Below are 26,049 nucleotides of genomic sequence, written 5' to 3'. Positions count from 1 at the left end.
TTATGCTAGCAGCTCGAGTTTTTATTTCCCTTTTAATGCATCCCAAAATTGTTAGCTTTAGCTGCAGCGGCTTGGCATTGAGTACGATTATTTAACTTGTTGTCGATGAGTACTCCTAAGTCCTTCTCCAAGTTTGATGTCCCCAATTGTATCCCATTTATTTTGTATGGTGCTAGACCATTGGTACGACCAAAATGCATGACTTTCATCTGCAATGTATGTGCCCATATAGCCATGCTATCCAGATCCTGTTGCAATATGACACTATCTTCCTGAGAGTTGATGATTCTGCCCAATTTTGTATCATCTGCAAAAAATAGCAACATTGCTCACTACTGCATCTACTAGGTCATTAATAAAATTTGCTTTGGGATTATATGGGATCATCCCAAAAATCTTCAGTATCCGGCACCAACAAGGATACGTGTGCTTTCTGGTTGCTTGAGACTCAACTTTAAAAATAGGCCTAGCTTATACAGTACTGTTCGCCAGTATATATACCGTGTTTTTCGGACTATAAGACGCTGCTGACCATAAGACGCACCTAGCTTTAGAGGACAAAATCCAGGGGAAAAAAAATATATATACTAAATTTGGTGCATCCATGGTGAAGGGGCATCTTGTGGATTATGCCCCCTTGTACCTCATGTCACCCTTGTGTCCTCCTGTGTCCCCCATGTCCTCTTCTGCATGGGCATAGTACAGAGTCCTCGACATTACGGGGGGTTGGAGGTTCTTATTGGAGTCAGGAACTCCCTGCATTCGGACTATAGGACGCAGTGACTATTTTCCCCCACTTTTGGGAGAGAAAAAGTGAGTCTTATAGTCCAAAAAATACAGTAAATACCATGAACTCTGTATTGGAGAGTATGTTAACGTGGGTGAAGGGAGGGTCCTGGAGGAAGATGGAACTGCAGCGAGGAACCAGAGGCTTTCTTCAACTCAGGATTCCTTTAAAGGATAACTGGAGAGGGATATGAAGGCTGCCATGTTTATTTCCTTTTACACAATACCAGTTGCCTGGCTGTCCTGCTGACCACCATCTGCCTCTAATATTTTTAGCCACAGACCCTGAACACGCATGCAGCAGATCAGCTGTTTCTAACATTGTCAGATCTGACTGAATTAGAAGCATGCTTGTTTCTGGTGGGATTCAGACAATGCTGGAGCCAAATAGATCAACAGGGCTGCCAGGCAACTGGTATTGCTTAGAAGGAAATACATATGGCAGCCTCCATATCACTCACCTTGGGTTCATTTTAAGCACTGCAGAGCCCTCAGATCGGCTAGACCACGTGACCCGTGCCATGGAGCGCACAGGAAGCCGATACGGCAAGGTCGGCTTCTGTAGCGGACACCGGCAGTGAGCGGGGCTGCGGCGAGGGCACAGGACGACTGCCAGGGGCTGGTGGAAGCCCCAGGTAAGTGGATTTTGATTTTTTTTTTATTAGCCTGGATGTATCATTTAAGCAATACCAGTTGCCTTGCAGCCCTGCTGATCCATTTGGCTGCAGTAATGTCTGAATAACACCAAGATCTGACGATGTCAGAAACACCTGATCTGCTGTATGCTTATTCAGGGTATATGTCTAAAAGTATTAGAGGCAGAGGATCAGCAGGATAGTCAGGCAACTGGTATTTCTTAAAAGGAAGGAAATATGGCAGCCTCCGTATCCCTCCCGTTCAAGTTGTCCTTTAAAGAGAACCTGAAGCAAGAGGTATATGGAGGCTGCCATATTTATTTTCTTTTAAACAATACCAGTTGCCTGGCTGTCCCGCTAATATCTTTGGCAGTAGTGTCGGAATCATAGACCTGCAGCAAATCTTGTCAGATTTTTCTCAGAAACATCTGACCTACATGCTTGTTCAGAGCCAATGGCTAATAGTATTGGAGGCAGAGGATCAGGACAGCCAGGTAACGGATATTGTTTAAAAGTAAATAAATATAGCAGCCTCTATATACCACTTGCTTCAGTTTCCTTTTTAAAAGGGAACAGAAGTAAGAGGTATATGGAGGCTGCCATATTTATTTCCTTTTAATCAATACCAGTTGCCTGGCAGCCCTGCTGGTCTATTTCTCTGCAGTCGTATCTGAATAACACCAGAAACAAGCATGCAGCTAGTCTTGTCAGATCTGACATTAATGTCAGAAACCCCTGATCTGCTGCATGCTTGTTCAGGGGCTATGGCTAATAGTATTGGAGGCAGAGGATCAGGACAGCCTGGCAACTGGCATTGCTTAGATGGAAATAAATATGGCAGCCTCCATATACCTCTCACTTCAGTTGTCCTTTAAAGGACTTACGAGGCCAAGAATTAAGAAAAAAAAAAAAAAAAAGTTAGCTACCTGCATCAGCTTGTCAGGCACGAAGGACGCCGTCCGCGCCCTCTGTGCTGTTACGCCGGGGCCCCGCCGCTCAATAGCCCCACGAACGGTCCCCGACCTCGCGGCCCGGGTCGGGCTCTCCAGCCTGTACAAAGATGGCGGCCGAAGCTGGCCGCGGCTGCGCAGTACGCATAGCCAGCTCCGGCCGCCATCTTTGTACAGGCTGGAGAGCCCGACCCGGGCCGCGAGGTCGGGGACCGTTCGGGGGGCTATTGAGCGGCGGGGGAACGGCACAGAGGGCGCGGACGGTATCCTCCATGCCTGACAAGCTGACGCAGGTAGCTAACTTTTTTATTTTTTTTCTCAATTCTTGGCCTCGTAAGTCCTTTAAGCTATGCTCCGGCAGCAAATAAACTGGCACACGGTCATAAAATGATGCTTGTTCATGGCTTACAGCCAAAGCGACATTGCAGCAAACCAGGGGAGTAGGAAGGCGAGTTAATCCAAAGGGCGCACCACTATGCTATTAGATTTTCAACAAAATTTCACTTCAGGTACCCTTTGAAAAGGTATTTAATCGTATTAGTCTTGAGTTCAGCTTTATTTATACATTTATTACAACTGTTATAAACATGCAAGAAAAAACAATCACACTGAAACAAGACATTTCCTTATTTAGTTTATTCATAATCATGAGAAGCATCATGGGCATCCTTTAATAGTTGTTTCAAGTCCAACATAAGACACCAAAACTCTGTTTCCCAACAACTTCTGCAAACCATCATCCCCCCAAAACCGTCATCTGGGATGATCATGCGTTCTCCAGACAGGTCACATAAAATGCTTTGGAAGGTGGACTAAGAATATCTGTCAAGTTTTTTCTTGTGCGTTTGCCCTCACTGGGGAGATATTTTTCCCTTCCTAGTCCACTGACATCAAGAGAGAAAAATTCCAAAATGTACCATAGTAACGGTCAATGACATGGGGCTACATTTCCCAGTAGGGACACTTTGTCCAGTGACAACTGTAAAAGATGGCATTTCTCTACCTTTAGGGAGTTATTTCAACAAAGACACAGTCAACAACTAAAGTCCACAAGAGATTAAAACTTCTCTAAGGGCGCGTTTCTACTTGAGTGGAAACCGCCGCGAATCCGCAGAGTTTCCCCGCAGGAGAATAGTGCGTAGAAACTCTGCCATAGGGTGCAATGGTAACGCCGGCTGAATCGCTACCGCTAGCAATTCGACCGGCTTTTCCATCCGAATCACCGCGGGAGGCTGCGGATCCCATAGCCGTGCATGGCACGGCTGATGGGATTCGTCTGGTTTCCCCGCAGACCCGGAAGAGCCAGCGCGCGTCTCGCAGACGCTCAAGTGGAAATGCGCCCTAACTATTCAGAATGACTGCCTAATGCAGGGGCACATGTGGCTATCCATAATGGGGGTTGCGTAATGCAGGAGCACATGTGGCTACCCATAATGGGGGACTGCGTAATGCAGGTGCACGTGGCTACCTATAATGGGGACTGCCTAATGCGAGGGCACACGTGGCTTCCCATAATGGGGGGCTGCCTAATGCAGGGGGCACGCGTGGCTACCTTTAATGGGGGCTGCCTAATGCAGGGCGCACACGTGGCTACCTATAATGGGGGCTGCCTAATGCAGGGGCACGCGTGGCTACCTATAATGGGGGACTGCATAATGCAAGGGGCACACGTGGCTACCTATAATGGGGGACTGCCTAATGCAGGGGGCACACGTGGCTACCTATAATGGGAGACTGCCTAATGCAGGGGGCACACGTGGCTACCTTTAATGGGCGATTGCCTAACGCGGGGGCACATGTGGCTACCTATAATGGGTGATTGCCTAATGCGGGGGCACATGTGGCTACCTTTAATTGGGGACTGCCTAATGTGGGGGCACACATGGCTACCCATAATGGGGGCTGCCTAATGGGGGGGGGGGCACACATGGCTACCTATAATGGACGACTGCCTAAAACAGGGGGGCTCACTTGGCTAACTATACTGGGTAGGTGGGAGGCTGCCTAATACCAGGGCTCACCTTTCCCCACCTCTACAAACCTTTTCAGTTCAAATTCAAATGTTTGAAGCCATGACAAATGCCTTCTAGAGATCAAAACAGACTCTACTGAAACATTTTCTTTCGATTCCTCATGATCTAGATAGTTGAGAACTTTAAGACACAAGATTATGGTTTCCCCACTAGATGCTGGACTTAGGACTACTGGCTCCATGGGAGATTAAACATAAACGTATATGGGAACACTCTAAGCAGATAAAATACGTTCAACCAACCTCTGGTGTCCTAAAGACCGAGAATAGGGCCACACAGACAAGGATACACTCGACAGAATTACCAGTCCATTTCATCTCTGCTGAAAACTTAAAAGTGAGCTTCAACTATGGAGTTCTATTGCTATCAAAACCTACAGGTTAATTCCTCTTATGCTGGGAATACACAATGAGATTTTTCAGCAGATTTACTGTCCGATCGATTTTCCGATCAATTTTCATTCACTTCTATGAGAAATCAATCAGAAAAACAGTAGCAGTGTTCAGATGTCAATAAGGATCATCAGGGAGTCATTTCCAGAATTTCAAAATATAAGACAGCAGTTCCTAGGAAACAGACACAGAATTCTGCAGCTCTGGCCAAAAAGGTGGAATCACACTGTACATTATTGAAATGGGTACATAAACCATAACCCTTATATGTGCATTATTGAAATGGCTACATGAACCATAACAGTTATAATCAAGGGGAATAGGTTTTGGTTCAGTTTTTAAAGTTTAACTGATATTCCAAGTAGAAACAATACATAACAAAAACTAAACTCATGTACAAGGGGTGCTGAAAAGTTCTAAGCCCAACTATATGCCAAAAATTGCATCCAAGACTAATATTGCTAAATGATAAGGTATTTGCTGGATGTATTCGCTTGGAGCCAGTATTGTCTATTGAATGCATTTTGTATATTCAAATCTGCATATCTTGTCATCACCTTTGTTTCTCTTTTTGATTGTAATAAATGGTCGTGTCTCGTGTCTGCCTGAAGCTTGGTCTCAATAATAAAAATCAGAGATCGGTAGCTATTTTTAGGAGGGGCAACTTCTCTACTAAAGAAGACAACAGATCAGGAGGAGCAGAGAATGCTGATGAAACCACGCTGATGCTCACACGCCAGCAAATATGTGCAAAACATTTGGGTACCATAATCCATGATATTCTGGGTATGCCACAACTTTCTGCAAAATGTGTACCCAAAATAACTGACTGATTCCTTGTTTTGCATACATTTACTTGACTAGTGACGATGGATAAAATGTGGTCGGACCATGTCCAACTGTGATCCCTCAAAGGCCTCAATTGACTTGGCATTACCGCATTCGATGATGCTGAAAACAGCTGATTTTACCGATCACCTTCCCAAATTCCATTTCACTAAACCGATTACCACACAGAAAATTAGAAATACTGACTAGTGAGGTAAATTACCGACTTGTGTGGTAAATGCCTCAAGAAAATGCAATTCACAAAGATTTGTGCATTCGATAAACCGGGCAAAAGCGTTCGGTATTTTTCTCCAGCACTGACCAGCTGATAACTCACTCTCTCCATGCGGTGACATTCACAGACAGCCAATAGGGAAAGCCGCACAGCCCTGCTTCTCATCCTGATTTGGTCTGACGCCCTGGAGGGCAGGACTTCATTGTAGCAGAGCAGGGGAAATATACTTTGAGGCTTTTCTGCATCCCTTTAGATGTGAAAATCGAATGCAGTATTTTACTGAACTAAATGATTTTAACAAGCTGCCTTTAGTGAATTGAGGCCAATATGAACCTGTAATGAGAAAAGTGCCCCTATAAGGTTCTCACCTTGAGGAGGGAGCGTCTGGATCCTACAGAGGCTTCCCCCATTCTCCCTCCAATGGCCCATTTCAGCGTTTGGGACCCCCGAAAGGCCACTTGTTGATGGCTTGCGCATGTGCACTAGCACGGACCCACTCGGGAGCCAGTGTAAAAAGCCAAGCATGATTTGGTCCGTGCTACTGTGCATGTGTGTGAAAGTAAAATAGGTATAATACTCACAAACGTGGGTTGCTAATCAAGCAACCACTATAGATATATGTGGGGAGAATACACCTGTCCCCATTCAGGTTAAGAAGTCACTCTCCGTAGAAAGGAAAAAGGGCAAAACCAACCATCCATCGAAGGTGGATAACAACCGTGAGAAAATTTCAGAGGCGCCAAAACAGGATAAAATTGGGAATTGGTGGACTTACCTCCCCACAGACTATATACACAGGGATAATCAGCAAAAATATTTATTTTGTACTCCAAAAAACAAACTGGAACAAGTTTCACGGGTCCACAACCTGCTTCCTCAGGCAAAATTACAAGGAGCAATAATATCCTAATAGGTGTGGGCAAGAGCGCTTCTGCCATTCGGGCAGTTTGCACAGGGACAGTCGGGCCGCGTGTGCTCCCGCATAGGCACAGGAAGCTCTGGGCGACGGGCTCACATGGCCAGGCCGCACATGCGCACCGACTGGCCACATCACCGGGACTTCTAGCGGAGGATCCAGGGGTCAGAGGAGGACAGTGAGGGACCGATTAGGCTAAAAGGGGCTGGAGGAAGCCCCAGGTATGTATAATTTTTTTTATGTTTTAACATCTCAGGTTTACATTGTTTCTCTTTGACAAGCTTGCATAACATCAGGAAGAGTATGCTGAATAAGTATATTTCATGTCCCTACCACTACTGCTTCATGGCTGGGCTTAGTATTTTTCAACAACCCCTCACATGCACATTAAAAGAAATGTTGGACATTCAGTTACAGTGAAATAATCTGGAGTCAGGTTTAGGATTTGTTATATTACATATTAAAATGTGTGATTTAATCACAAACTTTAATCCAGGTGAATTACCATTACACCCAGTTGCAAGATGTTCACAAACACATCTTGCCGATGATGTTCAAATTTCTAAAATACATGAAACTAAACAGTTAACAAATGTAGTGCTGCTTTAAACACCTAATAACGTACATCCATTACAAGGCATTATTAACCATGCAGAGTACAAAATGGTAGCTGGATCCCAGAATCCTCCTGTTCACAGATGGGAAGAGGTGGAGAAACACAGCTTCAGTGTGTAAGGATTGGAACCATCTACAAAAAGTAAAAACATTGCATCAACATGCACCTTCAAAAGTTTTAATTTTAATAAACATTGTTTTTGTTTGCATTGACATGCTTTCTTATGTAAAAAAACAAAAACACAACACAACTTTGCATTGTGTTTGGCCCACTTTAAACCACCAGGGAAGCTATATTGAAGGCAAAGTCAAGTCATATGGGGAAGAAAGGGGAAAATCACTAGCTACCAGGGAACTGTATAGGGGAGGGCCACTAGACACCAAGAAACTGTATAGGAGAGGGAGGAGGGCCACTGGACACCAGAGATTTTAATAAGTCAGGGAGGTGACCACTAGACTGAGGTTGGTGGTCAATTTCGTTCCACTTTGTGTTTGACATCCCTGCCTTAGGCGTGGAACCCACTAGCAGTACACATTATTAAGCCATTGTGATTTGCAAAGCTCTCGATAATGTAATGCTATGGGTGTTATACCACTAGAGGAATGTGATTTTATTAAAGTCACCCATAGCATTGCATTAGCACTGCTAGTGGGTTTGAGCCCTTAGAGTCTCTCCAGTCTAACGCAACTCCTGATTACTGGCGGCTTGTCGATCTGCCAGGCGGATCAATTCAGATGAGCAGTGGCTGATAGCTCTGTTCTCCCTGCTCACCCCACCTGCTGTGCGACTTCATATCTGCGCCACACATAGCGGTTTGCATTTTGGCCAAAAAGTTAAATTTGGGTCTCATCTGACCAGAGCACCTTTTTCCACATGTTTGCTGTGTCCCCCACATGGCTTGTGGAAAACGGGACTTCTTATGCTTTTCTGTTAACAATGGCTTTCTTCTTGCCACTCTTCCATAAAGGCCAACTTTGTGCAGTGCACGACTAATAGTTGTCCTATGGAAAGATTCCCCCATCTGAGCTGTAGATCTCTGCAACTCGTCCAGAGTCACCATGGGCCTCTTGACTGCATTTCTGATCAGCACTCTACTTGTTCGGCCTGCGAGTTTAGGTGGACGGCCTTGTCTTGGTAGGTTTACAGTTGTGCAATACTAGCTATACTGGGCACTTTACTAGCGATACTGGGGCACTTTACTAGCGATACTGGGGCACTTTACTAGCGATACTGGGGCACTTTACTAGCGATACTGGGGCACTTTACTAGCGATACTGGGGCACTACCTACCCATACTGGGCACTTTACTAGCTATACTGGGCACTATACTAGCTATACTGGGACACACTAGGGGAATAAGGCGGCCAGCATTTCCTACCCCCGGCTTATATGGGGGTCAATCATTTTTGCTGTGTTTTTTTTAGGTAATAGTGGGGGGGAGGGGGGGGAAATCATATACACAAAATTGAATAAGGAGGGAGGATGGTGTTGGCCGATTAGTCAGACACTTGGGTCTAAAGAGGCTGACACTGCGCTGGATTTTATCCACAGCAGCACCACCTAGTGGCAGCCACTTTCCTATGTCAGACTATGCCTGATATTGGACCTATACAGGAAAAGGCCAATGTCAGATATGGGAGACATAGGATTGGAAAGGGTGAAAACTTCTGGCTCTTAGTGTATTGGATAAAATGGTTGAATACACTAGAAAACAATTGTGAATTATGTTATTATTGCTAATGTATTTACACCACAACAGTGATCACATGACTGAATTATTTCATCACCCGCTGTCCAACTGATCCTCTAATACTTTTGCCATCTGCCTCTAACACTTTTAGCCCTAGACCCTGCACAAGCATGCAGCAGATCAGGTGTTTCTGACATTGTCAGATCTGACAAGATTAGCTGCATGCTTGTTTCTGCTGTTATTCACCACTACTGCAGCCAAATATAATCAGCAGGGCTGCCAGGAAACTGGTAATGTTAGAACAAATAAATATGACAGCCTCCATATTCTTCTCACAACAGTTGAAAGAAATGTGTTTTTATTTTATTTAACAAAATGTCCTTTTCCCCCTCTTTTCCTCATTTATACTACAAGCAATCACTGGTGTCCGGTGTCTACTCTAACACTACTGCCTGTATGTTTAACTAGAAAGGAAGAATAACCACTAAAGGGCCGTTAGCAATGGAAAGATGTATATGCACTTTTCTTTCACAGGCTATTTCTGCCATTAGGAGGATGTGGTTTAGCTCTCAGTGTGTATGTGTAGTAGGATGTGCTGCTGCGGACGGTCAGCATTCAAAAGCAATGCAGTTTTGTTCTACATCATTAAAGGAACACCATTAAAGTTATTCAGTTTCTGGCAGCAGCATAAATTAATGTGGCAACAAAAGTAAGAACTGACAGCATATATTTTTGCTGTGCAGTCTTTTTTTTTTCACGTACCTTATAGACAGCGTCCTCTTAATCTGGGCAATGGACCAGGTCATTATGCAAGGCGATTCCCTTTTCTGAGTGCGGCTGTGGATTATATTATTGTGAGAGGCTCCCCCACACCAGAGCGCATAATACAGCGCATGACCCGCCAAAGTAAGGCGCTATGAGGAGCGAGAGACTACCACTCTCGCTACTTTCTGCCCGCCCTCCTCTTCTAAGAGTTCTGGTTCGCTATGAGCTTGCTGGGTCTGTTCCTCTCCCTCCTGCAAAGTCCCCCTCTTTGGCAACTTTTGGAGCAATGACGCTCCCTCCCCTGGCTCATTTGCCTGCATGATGCGGTGGCTACTTGCGCACACAGAAGTCAATTGCAGGATGGCGAGAAATGGACCCAGAAAGCTCATGGTGAACCAGAACTCTTAAAAGAGGAGGGAGAAACTTATTGGCCGGGCAGATAAGGAGCGAGAGAAGTTGTCTCTCGCTCTTCATAGAACCTTACTTTGGTGGGTCGTGCGCTGTATAACGCTTTCTAGTGTGGGGAGCCTCACAATAAGAATCCAATAAGAACGAGGAATCACTTCGCATAATGACCTGGTCCATTACCTGTCATCGTCAGTTTGTTATGGGGATGCCATCTAAAAAGGTACATGCAGAAAAACTGGACACTGCACAGCAAAAATATATGCTATGTCAGTTCTTACTGTTGCCACATTAATTTATGCTGCTGCCAGATACTGAATATCTTTGATAATGTTCCTTTAAGAAGTTTAGATGCACATTTAATATATCTGACTACAAAAACCATCAAGCCATTCTCTTAGTCCTTTCTGCCTCCTAAAGGGGTTCAGGGCAAAAACTACAACTTTGATATTGTTCCCTTAAGTGAAGAAAGTCAAAATTCTGCCCTGCCTTTCTTCTGTCAGCATAGCATGAATGATACACGGTACCATGAAAAGTTGTATGGTATAATGAAAAGATGTACGCTATCATGAAATATGTACGCTAATGCCTCATCTACATGGTATAATTTTCCATCAGATAGGCGGATCTATTAGATGGATCTAATAAGAAATTGCATCGTGTGTAGACGTCCAAATTGTTTCAGATCAATTTTACAATCCATTTTGCTTTGATAAGTACCCAAAATCTATTGCAAAATCTAACGCAATCCGAATGGACCGGTTAGAAATTAATAGATCCATCTAATAGATCCTATCTGATGGAAAATTGTACCATGTAGATGAGGCTTAACAAAAATATTTACAGCAATCTTCAAAGCTACAGCTTTATTGCTGATTGTCAATGGCAAGCAAATCATTCTGAGTTGATGCAGAATTATGACAATTTCATGCAAATATATTCATTTTAAAGATATATGGGATTTTATTGGTCTATTTTCAAGCTGCAAATATTTGCATTCAAAAATTACATAATCCTGCATCAACTCAGAATTATTTGCATCTCTATGACCATCCCTATTGCTGGCAACTGAAGTCCTTTTGCTGCTTTGTGTTAGCACAGAAAACAGAGCTACGTAACACTTTAACCTTTCACTTAAAGTGGACCTGAAATGAAATAATATTGAATTATGAGCAGTCTTACATATGACTGTTACTGAAGCCCTCAGCTCTGTCAGGGATGTGGGCCTTTTTTCAAAGCTTAAAGTGGAGCTGTCAGCCATACTATCTCAGAAAAAAAACACATATACTGTAAGTAGATTAATACTTGCTCTACTTACATAAGTATTGCACATTTTGATTTTAGTGATTTTTCTATAGTAAAAAAAAAAAAAAAATCATCCTTCTTCGGATTTTCCATTTTGTCTATCTTGACGCCAATCCTGACATCATTTCCTCCCTTACTCTGTATCATTGCCCGCCCTCCTCCCAGTCTTCAGACACTCCCACCCAGGTCTGCAATAGAAAGTGCATTGAGAAATATTGGCCAATCAGAGAGGAACAGAGGTGTGGGAGGGGAAAACAATGGGGGAAAGAGGCTTCAGCCAATCAGGCTGCATTAGTTAAGTCCGAGGGGAAAGTAAAGAAGAGAAAAAAAAAAAAAGACAACCCAGTATGCCCTGCAACTTCCTTTGTGTGGCAATGGACCAAATAAGAGTCAGGTAAACTAAGGAATGATCATTTATCAACAAGTAATAGTGATTTTTAACTTTTGGATTGCCTGGCTAGCATTCTTATTACTTGTTTACCAGATAAAAATAAAGAATTTTATTTTTTATTTTATGCCTGACAGTTACAATTTAAAATAAATGGTATCATCCCGATTTAAAACTTCTTACTTTAAAATAAATCACAGAGACAGCTGGGAGTGCACACTAAGAAATCTATAGACTGATGCAGCCATTACCCTGTACAGGTCACATGACAGAAAGGTAACTTACTGGGTACTCTCACTTGGTAGTGATTCAATACTGTGAGAGCCTCCACAGCCTCATTCTTGGATTCCCATTCCAGCAGGCCAGACAGTGTTTTAGAGGATGCTGCAGCAGATATACAAAACAGATATTAAAGACAGCAGCATAAAGCTAACATGATAAAACTTACTGTATTGAAATACAGGTTCTACTTACGTTTTGCATCAAACACTTTGTATTTGATGAATTTAGGAACATCATGTTCTTCGCAGAGCTGAAAGAAGAGCACAAACACAAAAAAAACCCATTAAATGATAGAGGAAAGAAGGCGTATGAGTCAATGTTTAGGAAGAGGTACTTAAAACTAAACTCCAGTATAAACTTGTTATCCTGCCACTACATAAAGAGACACTGAAGAGGAAAACAAAATTATGATCTAATGATTTGTATGTGTAGTACAGCTAAGAAATAAAACATTAGGAGCAGAGACATAAGTCTAATATTGTTTCCAGTACAGGAAGAGTTAAGAAACTCCAGTTATCTATGCAAAAGAGTCATTGAGCTCCACGACTTTTAAAGTTGCAGAGATCTCTGCCTTCAGAAGCTTGTTAGCTCAAGTATCAGTCACTATATTTTCTTTTTCTCTCCAGAGGTCAGGTCAATAGTTCATTGGCCTGCTCTGTAAAATCATTTAGAATGCTGAGTAGTGTGTAAACTGCAAATATTACAGAATGATGTTATAAAAAAAAAACAGTATATAACTGAAAATAAAAATATGAGAATATTTTCTTTGCTACTAATGTTCTAGTAATTATCCGTATCCTCTCAAAGGCGCCTTGTTTGTGGCTACAAGCACTATTAGGCACTGCTATTTGGCCTGAGGAAGTGGGTAGGCACCCACAAAATGCGTTGCCAGTGCAATAAAATTCTTTTAATACATGAATTTGTCTTCATTGAGGTAAGCCACTTCACTTTTTTTCATTTTATTTGTTTTTAACATATTTTATCTTCTCTGGGCGACCCTTTCCCCTTTACACTTGGTTTTATGACCCTTGTAAAATGGGCCCCAAGGTCATGGAGGGGAGGCAAGGGAAAGGGGTGTAAACATTGAGGGGGACTCATCAAAGTTTTGCTGGGGGCCCCATGAATCGCAGTAACGCCACTGCTCTGAAACCACATGACGGATGACTTCTGGGCCACTTTACTAACGCATATCTAGAGATCGCCAATGGAAATGTAAGTGATACAGTAAAACTACACTAGATAAATGGAAAACTGCCTGCTATTACATTGGTATAGTCTGCCAGCCCTGCCCAGGTCATATCAGATCACAGTGGTTGCATAACTGCAGCTGTATATACCAGCCATGGAAAGAAGGGGTTTTTTTGTCTTTAAATAAACAGTGCAGCCTGTGTTTATTAGAAAAAGTGCTTGCTGCAGGTCACTGCATGAGACTACAATCACGACTGCTATTTACCGACTTCTCAGCTACCCCCACCATCATTCATCATATCCCAGTCAAGGGCTAGAACAGCGCTGGGCAAAATAGGGCCCGGCCCGTTACTGTTGTAATTCCAGCCCGCCAATAGAGGGCCAGATTCCTCTCCTCCCACCTGAAAAATTATATTGCATTGCAGAATGATATTTTAACATACCCAAATGCACTTTCCAGCACCAATCTCCATGGCCAAGGCAGCATCATAAGACCCACCCGTCAGTACATAACAGTATCTCATATTCTTTCTTTCATTATAGCGCTTTTCTCCTGTCGGACTCAAAGCTTTTGTGAGGCAGCCACTAGAGCGCACTCTGTAGGCAGTAGCAGTGTTAGGGAGTCTTGCCCAAAGAACTCCTTACTGAATAGGTGCTGGCTTACAGAATAGGAAGAGCCGAGATTCATACCCGGGTCTCCTGTATCAGAGGCAGAGCACTTAACTATTACACTATCATAGGAGGCTGCCATTACCATGGAGATCACCACTGTAAAGTGAATGGGCGAGTAAAACCTTTAATTGCACATACCCGCAACTCTGCAGGGAGGGAGGAGAGGAGGGGTATGCGGGCCACTAGAGGAATGGGAGCCGCAGTCAAAAAAAAAAGTTTGCCTAGCCCTGGGATAGAGCATTTGACCATCTAATAGCAGTCAATTGTTTAAAAATAAATCTGATCCAGAGTTCCGCATTAGTTATACCACTGCTGAAGACTAGTAGATAAAGTATATGGTTTCTTATAAGCTTCTTGGAAAGGAAAACGAGGAATGAATGCTTTCCCAGCCAGTGTAGCGTATTGCCTTTGATGGGTCATGGAGCGCCGTGTCACACACAAGCCAGCACGGACAAGTATGTAAAGCTACGGTATGTTCCATTTATAATAGTGTCATTTTAATGGGCTGAAACAACAGGAAAGGAGCTCTTCCACACAACGGATGCTCTGAAGTGAAGACAGTCTTACAAGCGAAAAGGAGCAAAAATGAAAACACAGATTTCCCTATTGGATATCTATCATGTGAAGAAACCAATAGCAAGGCATGAAATGTCATGAGAGACTAACACTCTAAGCAACAATATTACTCTGCCCCGATAGAAGCTTGGAACTAAAAATAATTTTCCACTGAATTCAACTTCTGTGAGTCACAGCACCTGATCTGCATGCTCATTCTGGGCCAGTGGCTTGATGTAATAGAGGCAGACATAAGTCTGGCAACTGGCATTGTTTATTAGAGAATGAAGATGGCAGCTTCCATATTCCTCTCACGTCAGGTTCTCTTCAAGGGATGTGAAAACAAGATGGTTTATCTCCTGCATAAAAATGTACTGCAAACAACTAACGCAAGAAACATCCATTCTGTAATGAGAGCGAGGAAAAAAACAAAACACTCTACAAGCATAGCTTACCTTATGGAAGATGTCTTCTTCCATTGTTAAGGGAACATTATAGAAGTGAAGAACACAAGACGGGGGCTGGATGATGTTCTTGGAGGCCTGGCCAGCGCTAGTAAACCGGTTATTCTTACTCATTGAAAAATCCTTGTAAGTACCATCTTCAAGCTCAAATACTTGACTTGGAACAATAGACTGCTGTTTTGACACACTAGAAATGGAAAAAGAAAGAGAGAACATAGAATAAGTTACAGAACAGACAAGGCTATACAGAGGCCCTGTACACACGCCAGATAAAACACAGCCAAGGCAGCCGATAACACCTCTGACCAGAATCCAGCGTGTGAACAGCATATCCCGACCCCTCTCAGCCAGCAATCAGCCTGGCAGATAATTCAGCTGAACGCTGGCTGAGGATGTTTTCTTCACTTAGCCCACCTGCCACGTGATGTCACTGCCTCGCAGCTTCCTGTTCCTCCCCCACCCGCATACCAACAGAACACACTGCTACCCTATCGGGCTACATGCCTCGTGTGTGTGAGGCTTAAAGACTACCTACAGCCAAAAAAAAGTTTGAACAGCAATACATATATGCAATCTATGCACTGGCCTCAATTCACGGAGCATTATCAAACGTTTGATAATTTACCTCATGGGTAAAATCTCATTTTAAATTCACTAAGGTGTTATATATTTATCGAATGTTTTACCGATAAAACGTACAACAAATATATAACACCTTAGTGAATTCAAAATGAGATTTTACCCATGAGGTAAATTATCAAACGTTTGATGAAGTGTTTGATAAACGTTTGATAATGCTCCGTGAATTGAGGCCACTGTGTACAGTTAGATAAACATAAAAAGTTTACATCTGGTATATTGCAGTGCATAGAATAGACTCACATTTAGATCTGCTGTAGCACCGCCATCTTGCTTCTCATGCTGAAGCCTGGGACAGTACACCCTCAGCTTTGTGCCTCCCCTCCAGCATTTGTCCTCCCCTCCAGTCTTCTGCCCTCCCCTTTGTGTAACTATGTCTGGGAAATCCCGTGCAAATAGGAAGGACTGATGACATAGTAGATAACCTCCTGCAGACGTAGGGCCCTTTTCCACTAGCAGTCGCTAGCGTTCACGCTGAACGCTAGCGATTGCTGAATCGCAATTACCGGCGATTCCCCGACGTTCGCGGCCGCGATTTTGCTATGCTATGCACTGCATAGCAAAATCGCGGCAAATATCGCTTCGCCGCGCGTTCCCGTCAAAAACGAATCGTGGTAGTGGAAATGACCTACCGCGATTCCTACTTTGCGATTCAGCCAGCGCAAACGCGCTGGTGGAAAAGGGCCCTAAATCATCTCTCTCCCCACTGTGCAGCCACCAGCCTCTCTCTGCCTTTTCCCTGTTTAAGCCTCTCACTCCCCGCTGTGCAGCTGCTTCAGCCTGTGTTCCTGGTCTCTCACTCGTGAGATGATGCAGAAGTTTACCATGCATCATCTCTCGAGATTTTGCAAATTGAGCCATTCGTGGGTCAGGCTCTGTAAGTGGGATTGCCAGTGATGTCAGCAATCCCACAATGCTGTGCGAGCTGGCCAGGCAAAAGAAGAAAAATCGCCAGGGGCAAAATTGACAGGGGGGAGTGGCTTATGAATGAATTGATTGATTGCAGTAACATGTGGTAAGAATTAGATATTATTTTTATAACAAATCTATATATTTTACTGAGTGAGGTTATTTCATGATAAGTTATATTTTAGCTTTTGAGTCTCTTTAAGAGGCAATCAAAACTATTTCCCTGACCAGATCAATGTTTTCACAGGGAATGTATCTGGGGTATTACTGCAACTCCACAGCCTCAAAGTCAATCGGAAACTGGAAAAAAAAAAAAATCAGATACTTATCTAAGGAGAGGGAAGGCTCTGGGTCCTATAGAGCCTTCCCACTCTTCTCATGGTCCTCTTGTTGCAGCGCTGGCTCCCCCCTTTGAATCCCCTGGAGCAGGCTGCGGAAGTCTTCGGGAACCTGAGTGCTCTGGAAGACAGGCGGCTCTGTACTGCGGCTGCGTGAGCTGCCATCTCTGGGAGCACTCAGACTCTCGAAGACTTCCGAATCCGGCAGAGAGCAGTATTCAAAATACTGCTAAATGGGGCGACAATGCGGGAAGGCAGGGACCATGAGAAAAGCGGTAAGGCTCTATAGGACCCAGAGCCTTCCCTGTCCTTAGTGGTTGGATAGTGTAATGGTTAGGGGCGCTGCCTCTGACACAGGAGACCAGGGTTCGAATCTCGGCTCTGTCTGTTCAGTAAGCCAGCACCTATTCAGTAGGAGACCTTAGGCAAGTCTTCCTAACACTGCTACTGCCTATAGAGCACGCCCTAGTGGCTGCAGCTCCGGCGCTTTGAGTCCGCCAGGAGAAAAGCGCGATATAAATGTTATTTGTCTTGTCTGTCCTTAGGCAAGTATTTGGTTGTTTTTTCCCCCAGGTCCCCATTGACTTTAAAAGTTGCTTATTAAGTTAAGAAAACTGTGTGAAAAAATATACACAGGCTGTATAACAAATGTTTAATTCTATGCCTTGTTTGGGATAACAACAGTTTAATATGCTTTTTTTTTTTTCTTCTTCTTACCAAACATTCAGCCTTTTTCCAAAAACCATGACATTATTCAGATGTGTGACTGCCCTTTCCACGGCATACTCATCACCCATCTCTACAAGGGCCGTGCCTGGGATGGTCTTCATGAACTTGACCTGGAACACAACGCATAGAAATCTCAGCACAGACAGATTTTAATTAATTAACTCTTGTCACTTGCTGTGACTTCAGAGTGTAACTGGAAAAACAGAACAAAAAGACTTACGGTACTGTATGCTAAAAACAAAAACACAACCACTGCCACAAAAGCAGCTGTGCATCCAAGAACTTTCCCAGAGGTTGGTTTGTTTTTTAAGAACCCTTCATCCCACATTGACCACATCATAACCCAAGACCCTATACCTCTCATTCCTGCAAACGTGTAAGAATTCTTATTTCTTTTTGCACCTCCAGCCCTACTCATGCCCTAGCTAAACATCTTATATAGAAATAATAACAATAAAAAAGCCAGAGAAGAAACAAAACACGAACTTGAAGGAACCTTACCCCGATGAATAAAAACCTTACCCTTTCAATGTTTCCATATAGGCAGAAGAGGTTGAAAACCCGAGAGCAGTTCATCTTCTCCTGACACAGGCCACTGACCATGGCTACTGAGCCAACAGGCGGTCTACTATGAATGTAGGAAGAGGTCTGAGGCAGCGGATAAGACACCAGCTCTGGAGTATCTCGGGAACCCATTCTATAGCGATTAGGTAAAGGCAGCAAAGGGCCATGGTTTCCTACAGACAGGAATTTAAACTCCATGTTAGGAAATTGTTGTGTATAGCACTTATACAGCACTTTCAGAAAGTTTAAAATACGGTTTAATATAATTGCAAATACAATCCTTAGCTCTTAACTTTCCACATAAAATATGAAGCGTGCTGACCTAGATCTATATTACTTGTAGGGCTAAAGTTAATTCCTGCCCAATAAAACAGTTTTACAAAACGCTGTTATACTGGATATGGGCAAAGGCAATGACATATCATTAGCAGATAATGCTGCCAGCGAAATAGAAAATCACTGACGTGACATCTTAATAAAACCAGTGAATTGTGGGAAATGGCAATTAAACTAAAAGTAGCATTTGATTATCCACTTGTGTGTGTGAGTGTATTACTCAGCTCTTCATTGTACACCAGTCTCCACTGCATCATTAAATACAACAGAAACACAGATATTAAGTGCCCTAAATGTTTAACTCCAAACCCCCTTTTAAAGGAACCCCCCTTCAAAACTAAGTGTTCTAAAATGACAATGTACAAATAATGTGTAAGTAGATGTGTAAATATTTTCCTACTTTTCACGATACATATCAGAGGCAAAAGCTTGAATTCATTGTGTGTAGATTTTGTAATGTTTCATTTGCAGAGGTAAAACTGTTTCAATATTACACTGTTTTTTGTATGTCAGACTGCAGCGTTACAGTATATGAAAAGCTGTGGTGTTATGCGCAACATAAACATTTCTAATAGTGTGTGAAACTTAAGATACATTTCCTCTGCTCTCTGCAGACAGTTCAGTCAGAGAGACACAGGACACAGGCAACTGCTGAGAGTTTTCTCTCACACATAGGATTAACAGATGTAGTGTGAGGGAATCCCCCTCCCCTCATGGTTCACTCAGCTGTCAGTTTTGAAAACAGTAAAGTGTGGAAGGAATTTGTTAACAGTAAACAAAGAGATAAAGCATTCAAAAGTATACGCCATTACTTAGCAGCACTTCCCAACAATTCCTGTCTCAACTGAATAAAACATGTTAATCGATAGTATTCCTTTAACCCTTTAGCGGCCAATTTATTTAGAGGCTTGCAAGTGCTCCAAGCCAATTTATTTTGGCTTTTTTTTTTTTCATTTCTTCTTACATTTACATTTCCTTGCTTCTAATTACTACTGCTGTAATGTGTATTTGTCACTTGTCACTAGTGTGCACTGGACAGTGAGAGACAATAACAGGCCTTCTGCTTTCAGTTTCTATATTTTCTGCTAGTAGAGTGAGATCAAAGCATTCCAAGAATTTACAGCATGAGTTCTGCCAACAGAGGTCAAAAGCAGTGCACTTATCTCAAACGAGATAGCTATTGAAGCCGATAATGGGTTAATTCACTATAAATGGGAATTAATGCCCCATAGTGAAAACTTACTTGACAAAGGTGGCCCGATTTCTGCATGACTTAATGGGTCCACCAGTCACCCTAAACCCTCTGCTATGCCTGCTGGGAGTGTTGCACAACGAGAATATACATTTAAGTATTTAAACCTTTGTCTCGAACTTTATTTTCCTTTTTTTTTTGACTCTCCTATTTAGCAATTTGATTGCATTAAAAAAGGCAGATTTTTTTTTTGTATTAGATTTTCATATTTTCATCTTCATAAAAATCACTTTTTTAACACTAGAAGGGGTTTACATTATTCTTTCCTCTACATAACTTGATCTTTGTACACATCCTGTATTACCTATCATGCCAGGCAGGAAAACATGGATATCCACATCAGTCCGTATAACAAATGAGGTAGGACTAAATATCAAAAAATCAGGGTGAGGAAAGATTTAACAATGGGCAAACACTGACTAAATATTTTATAAAGTAATTTAAAAAAATAAATAAAAAATAAAAAATGCAATCTTCTTCATAATATTTTCACCATAGGTTCTCCTTATGTTGTTACTATAATATATTAGTAACAGCCCCCTTACAATAAATGCAGCTGTCATTAACCCCATATAACCCCCAAATACAATCATTGTACACGGAATCATAAGATGCACAAGTATCGTTACTACCATGTGACAAGTGCAGCCATCATTACCCCCATTATAATATGTGCAGGCATTATTACGCCGATTATAACATGTGCAGGTATCATTTCAAGTGCAGCAATCATATGCTACTTATGCACATTTTTTTTTTCAGGCAAACATTTTGACACTAGATGCCAAGCTTATATAAAAAGGAGGTAGAGCGTTCCTGGCTGTAAGTATCTTGTAGTACATTGGGAATATTTTTCCCACAGCGTATAAGCTTGAACATAGCCAGCTAAAAGAAGCAGCATAATTAAGCACCTGCCAGTGATATCCAAAGCTTACCATAACCATCATATCTGTAAGAGGAGGGGTGGTCTCCCAGAATGGCTTGTCTCTGGCGTCCTCTACCCCTATCTGAAATGGAAAAGAAGAAGAATGAGTAAATCACACATACCACTTCCAAATATTATGAAATCATATTAAACTCTGGAAGTAAATCAACATCCAGATTTAACCACTATGCCCCACCTCCAACATGCTTGCACCCTTAATAAATGAGCACAGTAGTGCAGCATTTAACTGCAAGTTGTTTTTGTTGTTATAAAACACTTAGGTATGCAAGGCAGAAGCAGTACAAAGGGAGAACATCAGACCACTGCAGTGATAGCCAATGCCGGCCAACTGAAAGTGGACTGACTTCCATTTACCAGCATAGAATAGGCACATGTTATTAGTTAATGGGAGTCAGATCGCTGCAAGCCAGCCAGAACCTGATCTCACTGCAGTGTACGCCCACCGAGTCCCATGGGAGAAAGGCACTCTACAAATGTTATTGTATGTTGTATTGTGGTGCTTCCTGCTCAACATCCCAGCATTCATAAAATGAATACAAAGTGGATTTACCAAATTTATATTAAAAAAAAAGTGATTTTTTTTTATTTTATTTTTTGTTAAATTTGTAATATTTACTGTTTTTTGTAATAAGAATGACACATTTTTTGCAGTATTAAACTTAAATAACTTGAAAAATTTAAATAAATCCATCATAAGAGATGCATGCAAATTCTACATCAATGCAAATTGTATGCAGCTTGGAAACGGGCTAATCAAATGCACTTACTGTCAATTTGAATTGGCCCAATAACCAGCTGCTTAGATATGCATACAATTTTTACGTGAGAAAGAATTATTAGCTTCTCATTTACCATCTCTAACCATTATACATTCCATTTTATGGAAGTTTTATGTTCTGATCAGTACTAAAAGTAAGTATTTTCTTAACACTAAGTATGATATTTTGCATTTGCCCAGTGATTATTATGTGCATAAAAAAATTACTTAGAGGTTTTGTTGCTAAAATTCATCAAACATTAAATGCATATATTGTTACAATTCATAATCTAACAAAAAAACAAAAACCTAACATCACGGCCAGTTCCTCAACAGTAAATAAATACTACTGGCCCTTTGCATTCATCATCACAATAGGTAACACTCTAAGGACTGAATCAGACGACCATCTGATCTAGCTCCCCCGTGTCTCGGTCAAATGCTTTTCTGCTAACAAGTAGAAAAGCATTTGGCAACCTGCGGCAGCATTCGGGAAATGCATCGCGTTTTGACCCCTGCAGAGGGACACGGAAGCGCCATAATTAGCCGATCTTGGACGCTACAAAAAGCATCCTGGGTGAAACAAGACGTCAGGAAACTATGGACTCAGGCTGGATTTCCATTCACTTGAATGGACAGCTCTTAAAACAACGAGCTCCGGGGATGTTTTGTAGACGTCCTTGTGAACCGGCCCTAAAGGTAATCTAGCTGCTTTGCCTATGGTGGTACCATGTAGGTCTGAAAATATCACCTCATCCCAGAGCATTACACACTTACTGCTAAATACTGTTATGTCTCAGGCTTTATATGTGTACCATGATGTTATGTCTCGGAAACATTTGACGTTTCACCTCAACCTGAAGGAGGTTTGGGAACTAGTGAGTCATAAAGTAGCTACAGTAGAGGCCCAGTTATCCAGAACTCAACTAACCAGCAGTCTCAACCAACCAACAAAAATTACCAGAAGTACTCACAGTGGTGAAGGCCAACTTCTTATGGTGGCCATACATGGTACAATTTTTTCATCCAATCTTACCAATTCTATGTAGTATAAGGGAACTGCCTAAATTATCCTTTCAGTATATTCACTTAATTTACCCTTATACTACATATAAATGGTAAGATTGTATGAAAATATTCGACCATGTATGGCCACCATTAGGCTGTTTGTGGGCTCTGATGTGAAGTCTAGGTTTCATAGCTCCCCCAAGATTAATGTACTTTAAATTACCGTATTTTAAAATTGACTACAGCTTTCATGGTATGTACAAAGAGTGGGATATAGTACGGTATGGACTGGGAAAGCACACCTATTCAGCATCAGCTGATCCCTGTCGATGCTGGAAAACCGAGACTACTGTATTTAGATCAGTTACCAGTAATCTTATGTCTGGTAGTACTGTTATTGTATACTTATAATAAGCCTCTGGCTACAGGACAGTGAATTACTCAAGGCTAATGTTGCATATAAATCTATACTACAGTAAGATAAGAACCAGCACTTATGAATATCAGGATTTCAGAAGGGAGTCAACCAAGAACATCCAGATCCACAACAGTTATATGATCCACAGGAACACAGGAAATTGCCAGGAACTAAACGGTTATGTGATTAAACCATCTACTTACAGTGTCATAGCAAAAAAAGCATATATATATATATATATATATATATCTCCGTCCTCGGGTGCTAGGAATCTGATGAAGGCACAAATTTTTTTTAGATAATTGGATTCTTTATACAAGGTCAAGTTCCTGTCAATTTCTTGGTGAGTCTATCTATCTATCTATCTATCTATCTATCTATCTATCTATCTAACAAAAAGACTTAATACGTGGTAGATAACAACAAATGCAAATATTTCTTAACAGGAAATAATTGGAAACAGTGTAGTAGAAAGTACAGAACAGAGACAGCATTTCACAAAAAAAGTAAAATTAAATAAAAGTTCATAGTGCAATAACCATAATGACATGAAATCATTACTCACTGAATGAAGAATTATACTGGTTCAGATAAACTGGGTATTAAGCAGTACCTGGAATCATTTACAAGCTTCACCAGCAAGACACTTTCAAAGAGGTCTCCTTTCAAGAGGTTTCAGCATAATCCAAAAATAACCTGTATTACATGGTTTCACAATTAACAATGCACAAAAGAAATCCAGTGTTGAAATATGACAGCTTGAGTCCTTACATGCAAGAAGTTATACACAAGTCATCAGTGACATTAACAGTTTCATATATGACAGTTACATCTTTTGAAAAGTATTGCTTAGAGCATAAAAACAAAAAGGGATCATTTAAGTGGATATGCTGATCAGAATTATACCTTCATAGTATCCTGGAAAATATGTTAAGTACCTGTAGTGTATTTCTATAGGGCTGACATCTGCCGCAACACTTCAAAGTCCATAGTCAGGTCACTTTAGATTCCACAGTGAGGTGACTAACTGTCCCTCAGAGAGGCTAAGATTCTCTCAATGGTCACATGTCCCTATCCTAGTCAAGAGGCCAATTTGGGGAATCAGTTAACGCAACACCATAATTTTGGATGTGGAAAGAAACTAGAGTGGCAAGAGAAACCCCATGTAAACGCAGGGAGAACATCCAAACTCCACAGTGTCCAGGACTCTAGAGTTGTAGGCCAATAAAGGTGTATATAAAAAAAAATGAACTGTATTAGTTGACTCATAAAACAAACCTCTACTGATCCTGACAGGTCCCCAAAATTGCCTAGATTTCCAGGAATGGATGTCTAGGCATGACCGTTTACCCTTACACCTTCTTTGACCATTTTGGTTGCATTTTTTGGGAATGCATGTGACGCCATCCGCAGGGACATCAGAAGTACATAGACTGCGCTGTCTGATGTCCCCATTAGGGATGATCAAAGAAATACAAAGAATTTCTCCTTGCACTCAAATGTCATGTAAATGTTATGCAGCTTGAACTTGAGCCCCCTAAACATGACAGGAAGTTATTCCGATTGTTAAAATTTGAAGCTACATAGGTCACTCTCACAACCTGCTCTGGGCAAAACAGAGACTGCATTGTTTACCAAGGTAAAGCCCCCAACTTGTTTTACTAATGTACTTGGGTAAGATTATTTTTTTTTACATCTATGAAAGCAGTTTAGGTCCTTTTTGAAGTGTAATGCATTCTCAGCACATAAAAAAGACTGTTTACACATACATCAAATAAAATGATTAAGTTACAAGATCCCTTTTTATTTTTGTCTCTCATTCAAAATCCATAAACATCTAATAATATTGAATACAGTATGAACCTCTGTACAAGCTAATCAACACTTATGAACAGATACAGTTGTAAGATCTGGACTCCATGCTTGTCAATTACACAACTTAACTTTTAACTGATTTTTTTGGTAAGTTTAGTTACTAGGGGGGAAGAGTTAGAATCTCTGCTAGTTTTTACTCATAGTGTAAGCTGCAGGTGGGGAGGACTGCACTTGCTTGGTCTCAGAAACATGTCTGACAAAGGTCGCCATAGACACTGCAGTTTCCACATGGGCACTATGAAAAGGCAAGCAGAAAGCTATATTGTTATACTGAGGACACCTGCATGTGGCCACAAGCAACATATGGTTGATTAATGTTTTCAAATTGTACTGATCCATTTCATAAAGAAGAAATATTCAAAGATTGATGCAAAAATGTGCTAAACATTTTTTTAACCATACTGATGATAGTTTAGGATCATTCTCTAGTCTAGCTAATGATCGGATTGTATGGTGTACAGAAACCTTGACAAATGTCATGTAAGACCACTTTCACTGTTACATAGTTCCTTCCAGTTGGAGACTTATCTTCCTCTGCCAGTGACAACAGTACATTGTTCTCTTCAGTGAAATGATATGAGGGGAAATCCTTTTTATGTGGATCTCCAGTGTACAGTATATCACATACTCACTGAGTTCTCTTCTCCTATAAAGTCATAACGGCAGGTTCAAGGTCCTGATCCCATGATATAACAATCATGTGATCAGGACTCTTCCACCACCAGGCAGTGCTGCAACACTGACACCATCCTCTGGGTCCCGATCACGTCATATGGAGATCAGGAACCAGAAGATGTCGGCATTACATCGGTCACTCTGTGAAGCATGATGAGTGCCATTGGAGGAAGAGAATACCTGATCCAGCGTGCAGAACATTCAAATATGAAAAGGCTCTGTGCCACTTTGCATAGTCTGCCAGGCTGGGAAGGGGAGATAGACAAAAATGTGGCACTGCAGGACACATGGTTTTCCATAGGTCATCGTTAAAGAGCACAGACAAGAGTAAAAACTTAGCAGATATTCTAACTTTTTCTTCAAAATTACGAGAAAACTGAGTTTTGTCATCTTAAAAATAAATAAATAAATAAAAAAAAAAAGATTCATGAGAATACCAAAGCTATGTACACACACTGGAATTAACTCAGCCATGGGGTACGATAAAGATCGCCTCAG

General features: G+C 41.7%; 1 protein-coding gene across 2 annotated transcripts in view; it reads right to left on the bottom strand.

Moving 5' to 3' along the window:
- Positions 1–2,992: 2,992 nt before the first annotated feature.
- Positions 2,993–26,049, bottom strand: part of HNRNPLL (heterogeneous nuclear ribonucleoprotein L like) — a 62,129-nt gene continuing 39,072 nt past the window's right edge. Inside the window, exons 7-14 of one of the 2 annotated variants that reach the window (XR_011019436.1) lie at positions 20,808–20,879; positions 18,243–18,457; positions 17,709–17,830; positions 15,097–15,292; positions 12,419–12,476; positions 12,230–12,328; positions 3,982–7,523; positions 2,993–3,897 (exon numbers count right to left, since the gene is read on the bottom strand). Coding sequence is in view for 1 of the 2 variants with exons in the window: in XM_068232206.1 (XP_068088307.1) it covers positions 7,468–7,523; positions 12,230–12,328; positions 12,419–12,476; positions 15,097–15,292; positions 17,709–17,830; positions 18,243–18,457; positions 20,808–20,879 (818 nt within the window). In the remaining variant the exon portion in view is untranslated. Of the gene's footprint in view, positions 7,524–12,229; positions 12,329–12,418; positions 12,477–15,096; positions 15,293–17,708; positions 17,831–18,242; positions 18,458–20,807; positions 20,880–26,049 lie in introns of both variants that reach the window. The other variant, XM_068232206.1, reaches the window with a different exon arrangement.

This window comes from Hyperolius riggenbachi, chromosome 4 (assembly GCF_040937935.1).
Source record: "Hyperolius riggenbachi isolate aHypRig1 chromosome 4, aHypRig1.pri, whole genome shotgun sequence".
Taxonomy (NCBI): Eukaryota; Metazoa; Chordata; class Amphibia; order Anura; family Hyperoliidae; genus Hyperolius; species Hyperolius riggenbachi.
This window is presented reverse-complemented; position numbering and strand designations above follow the sequence as displayed.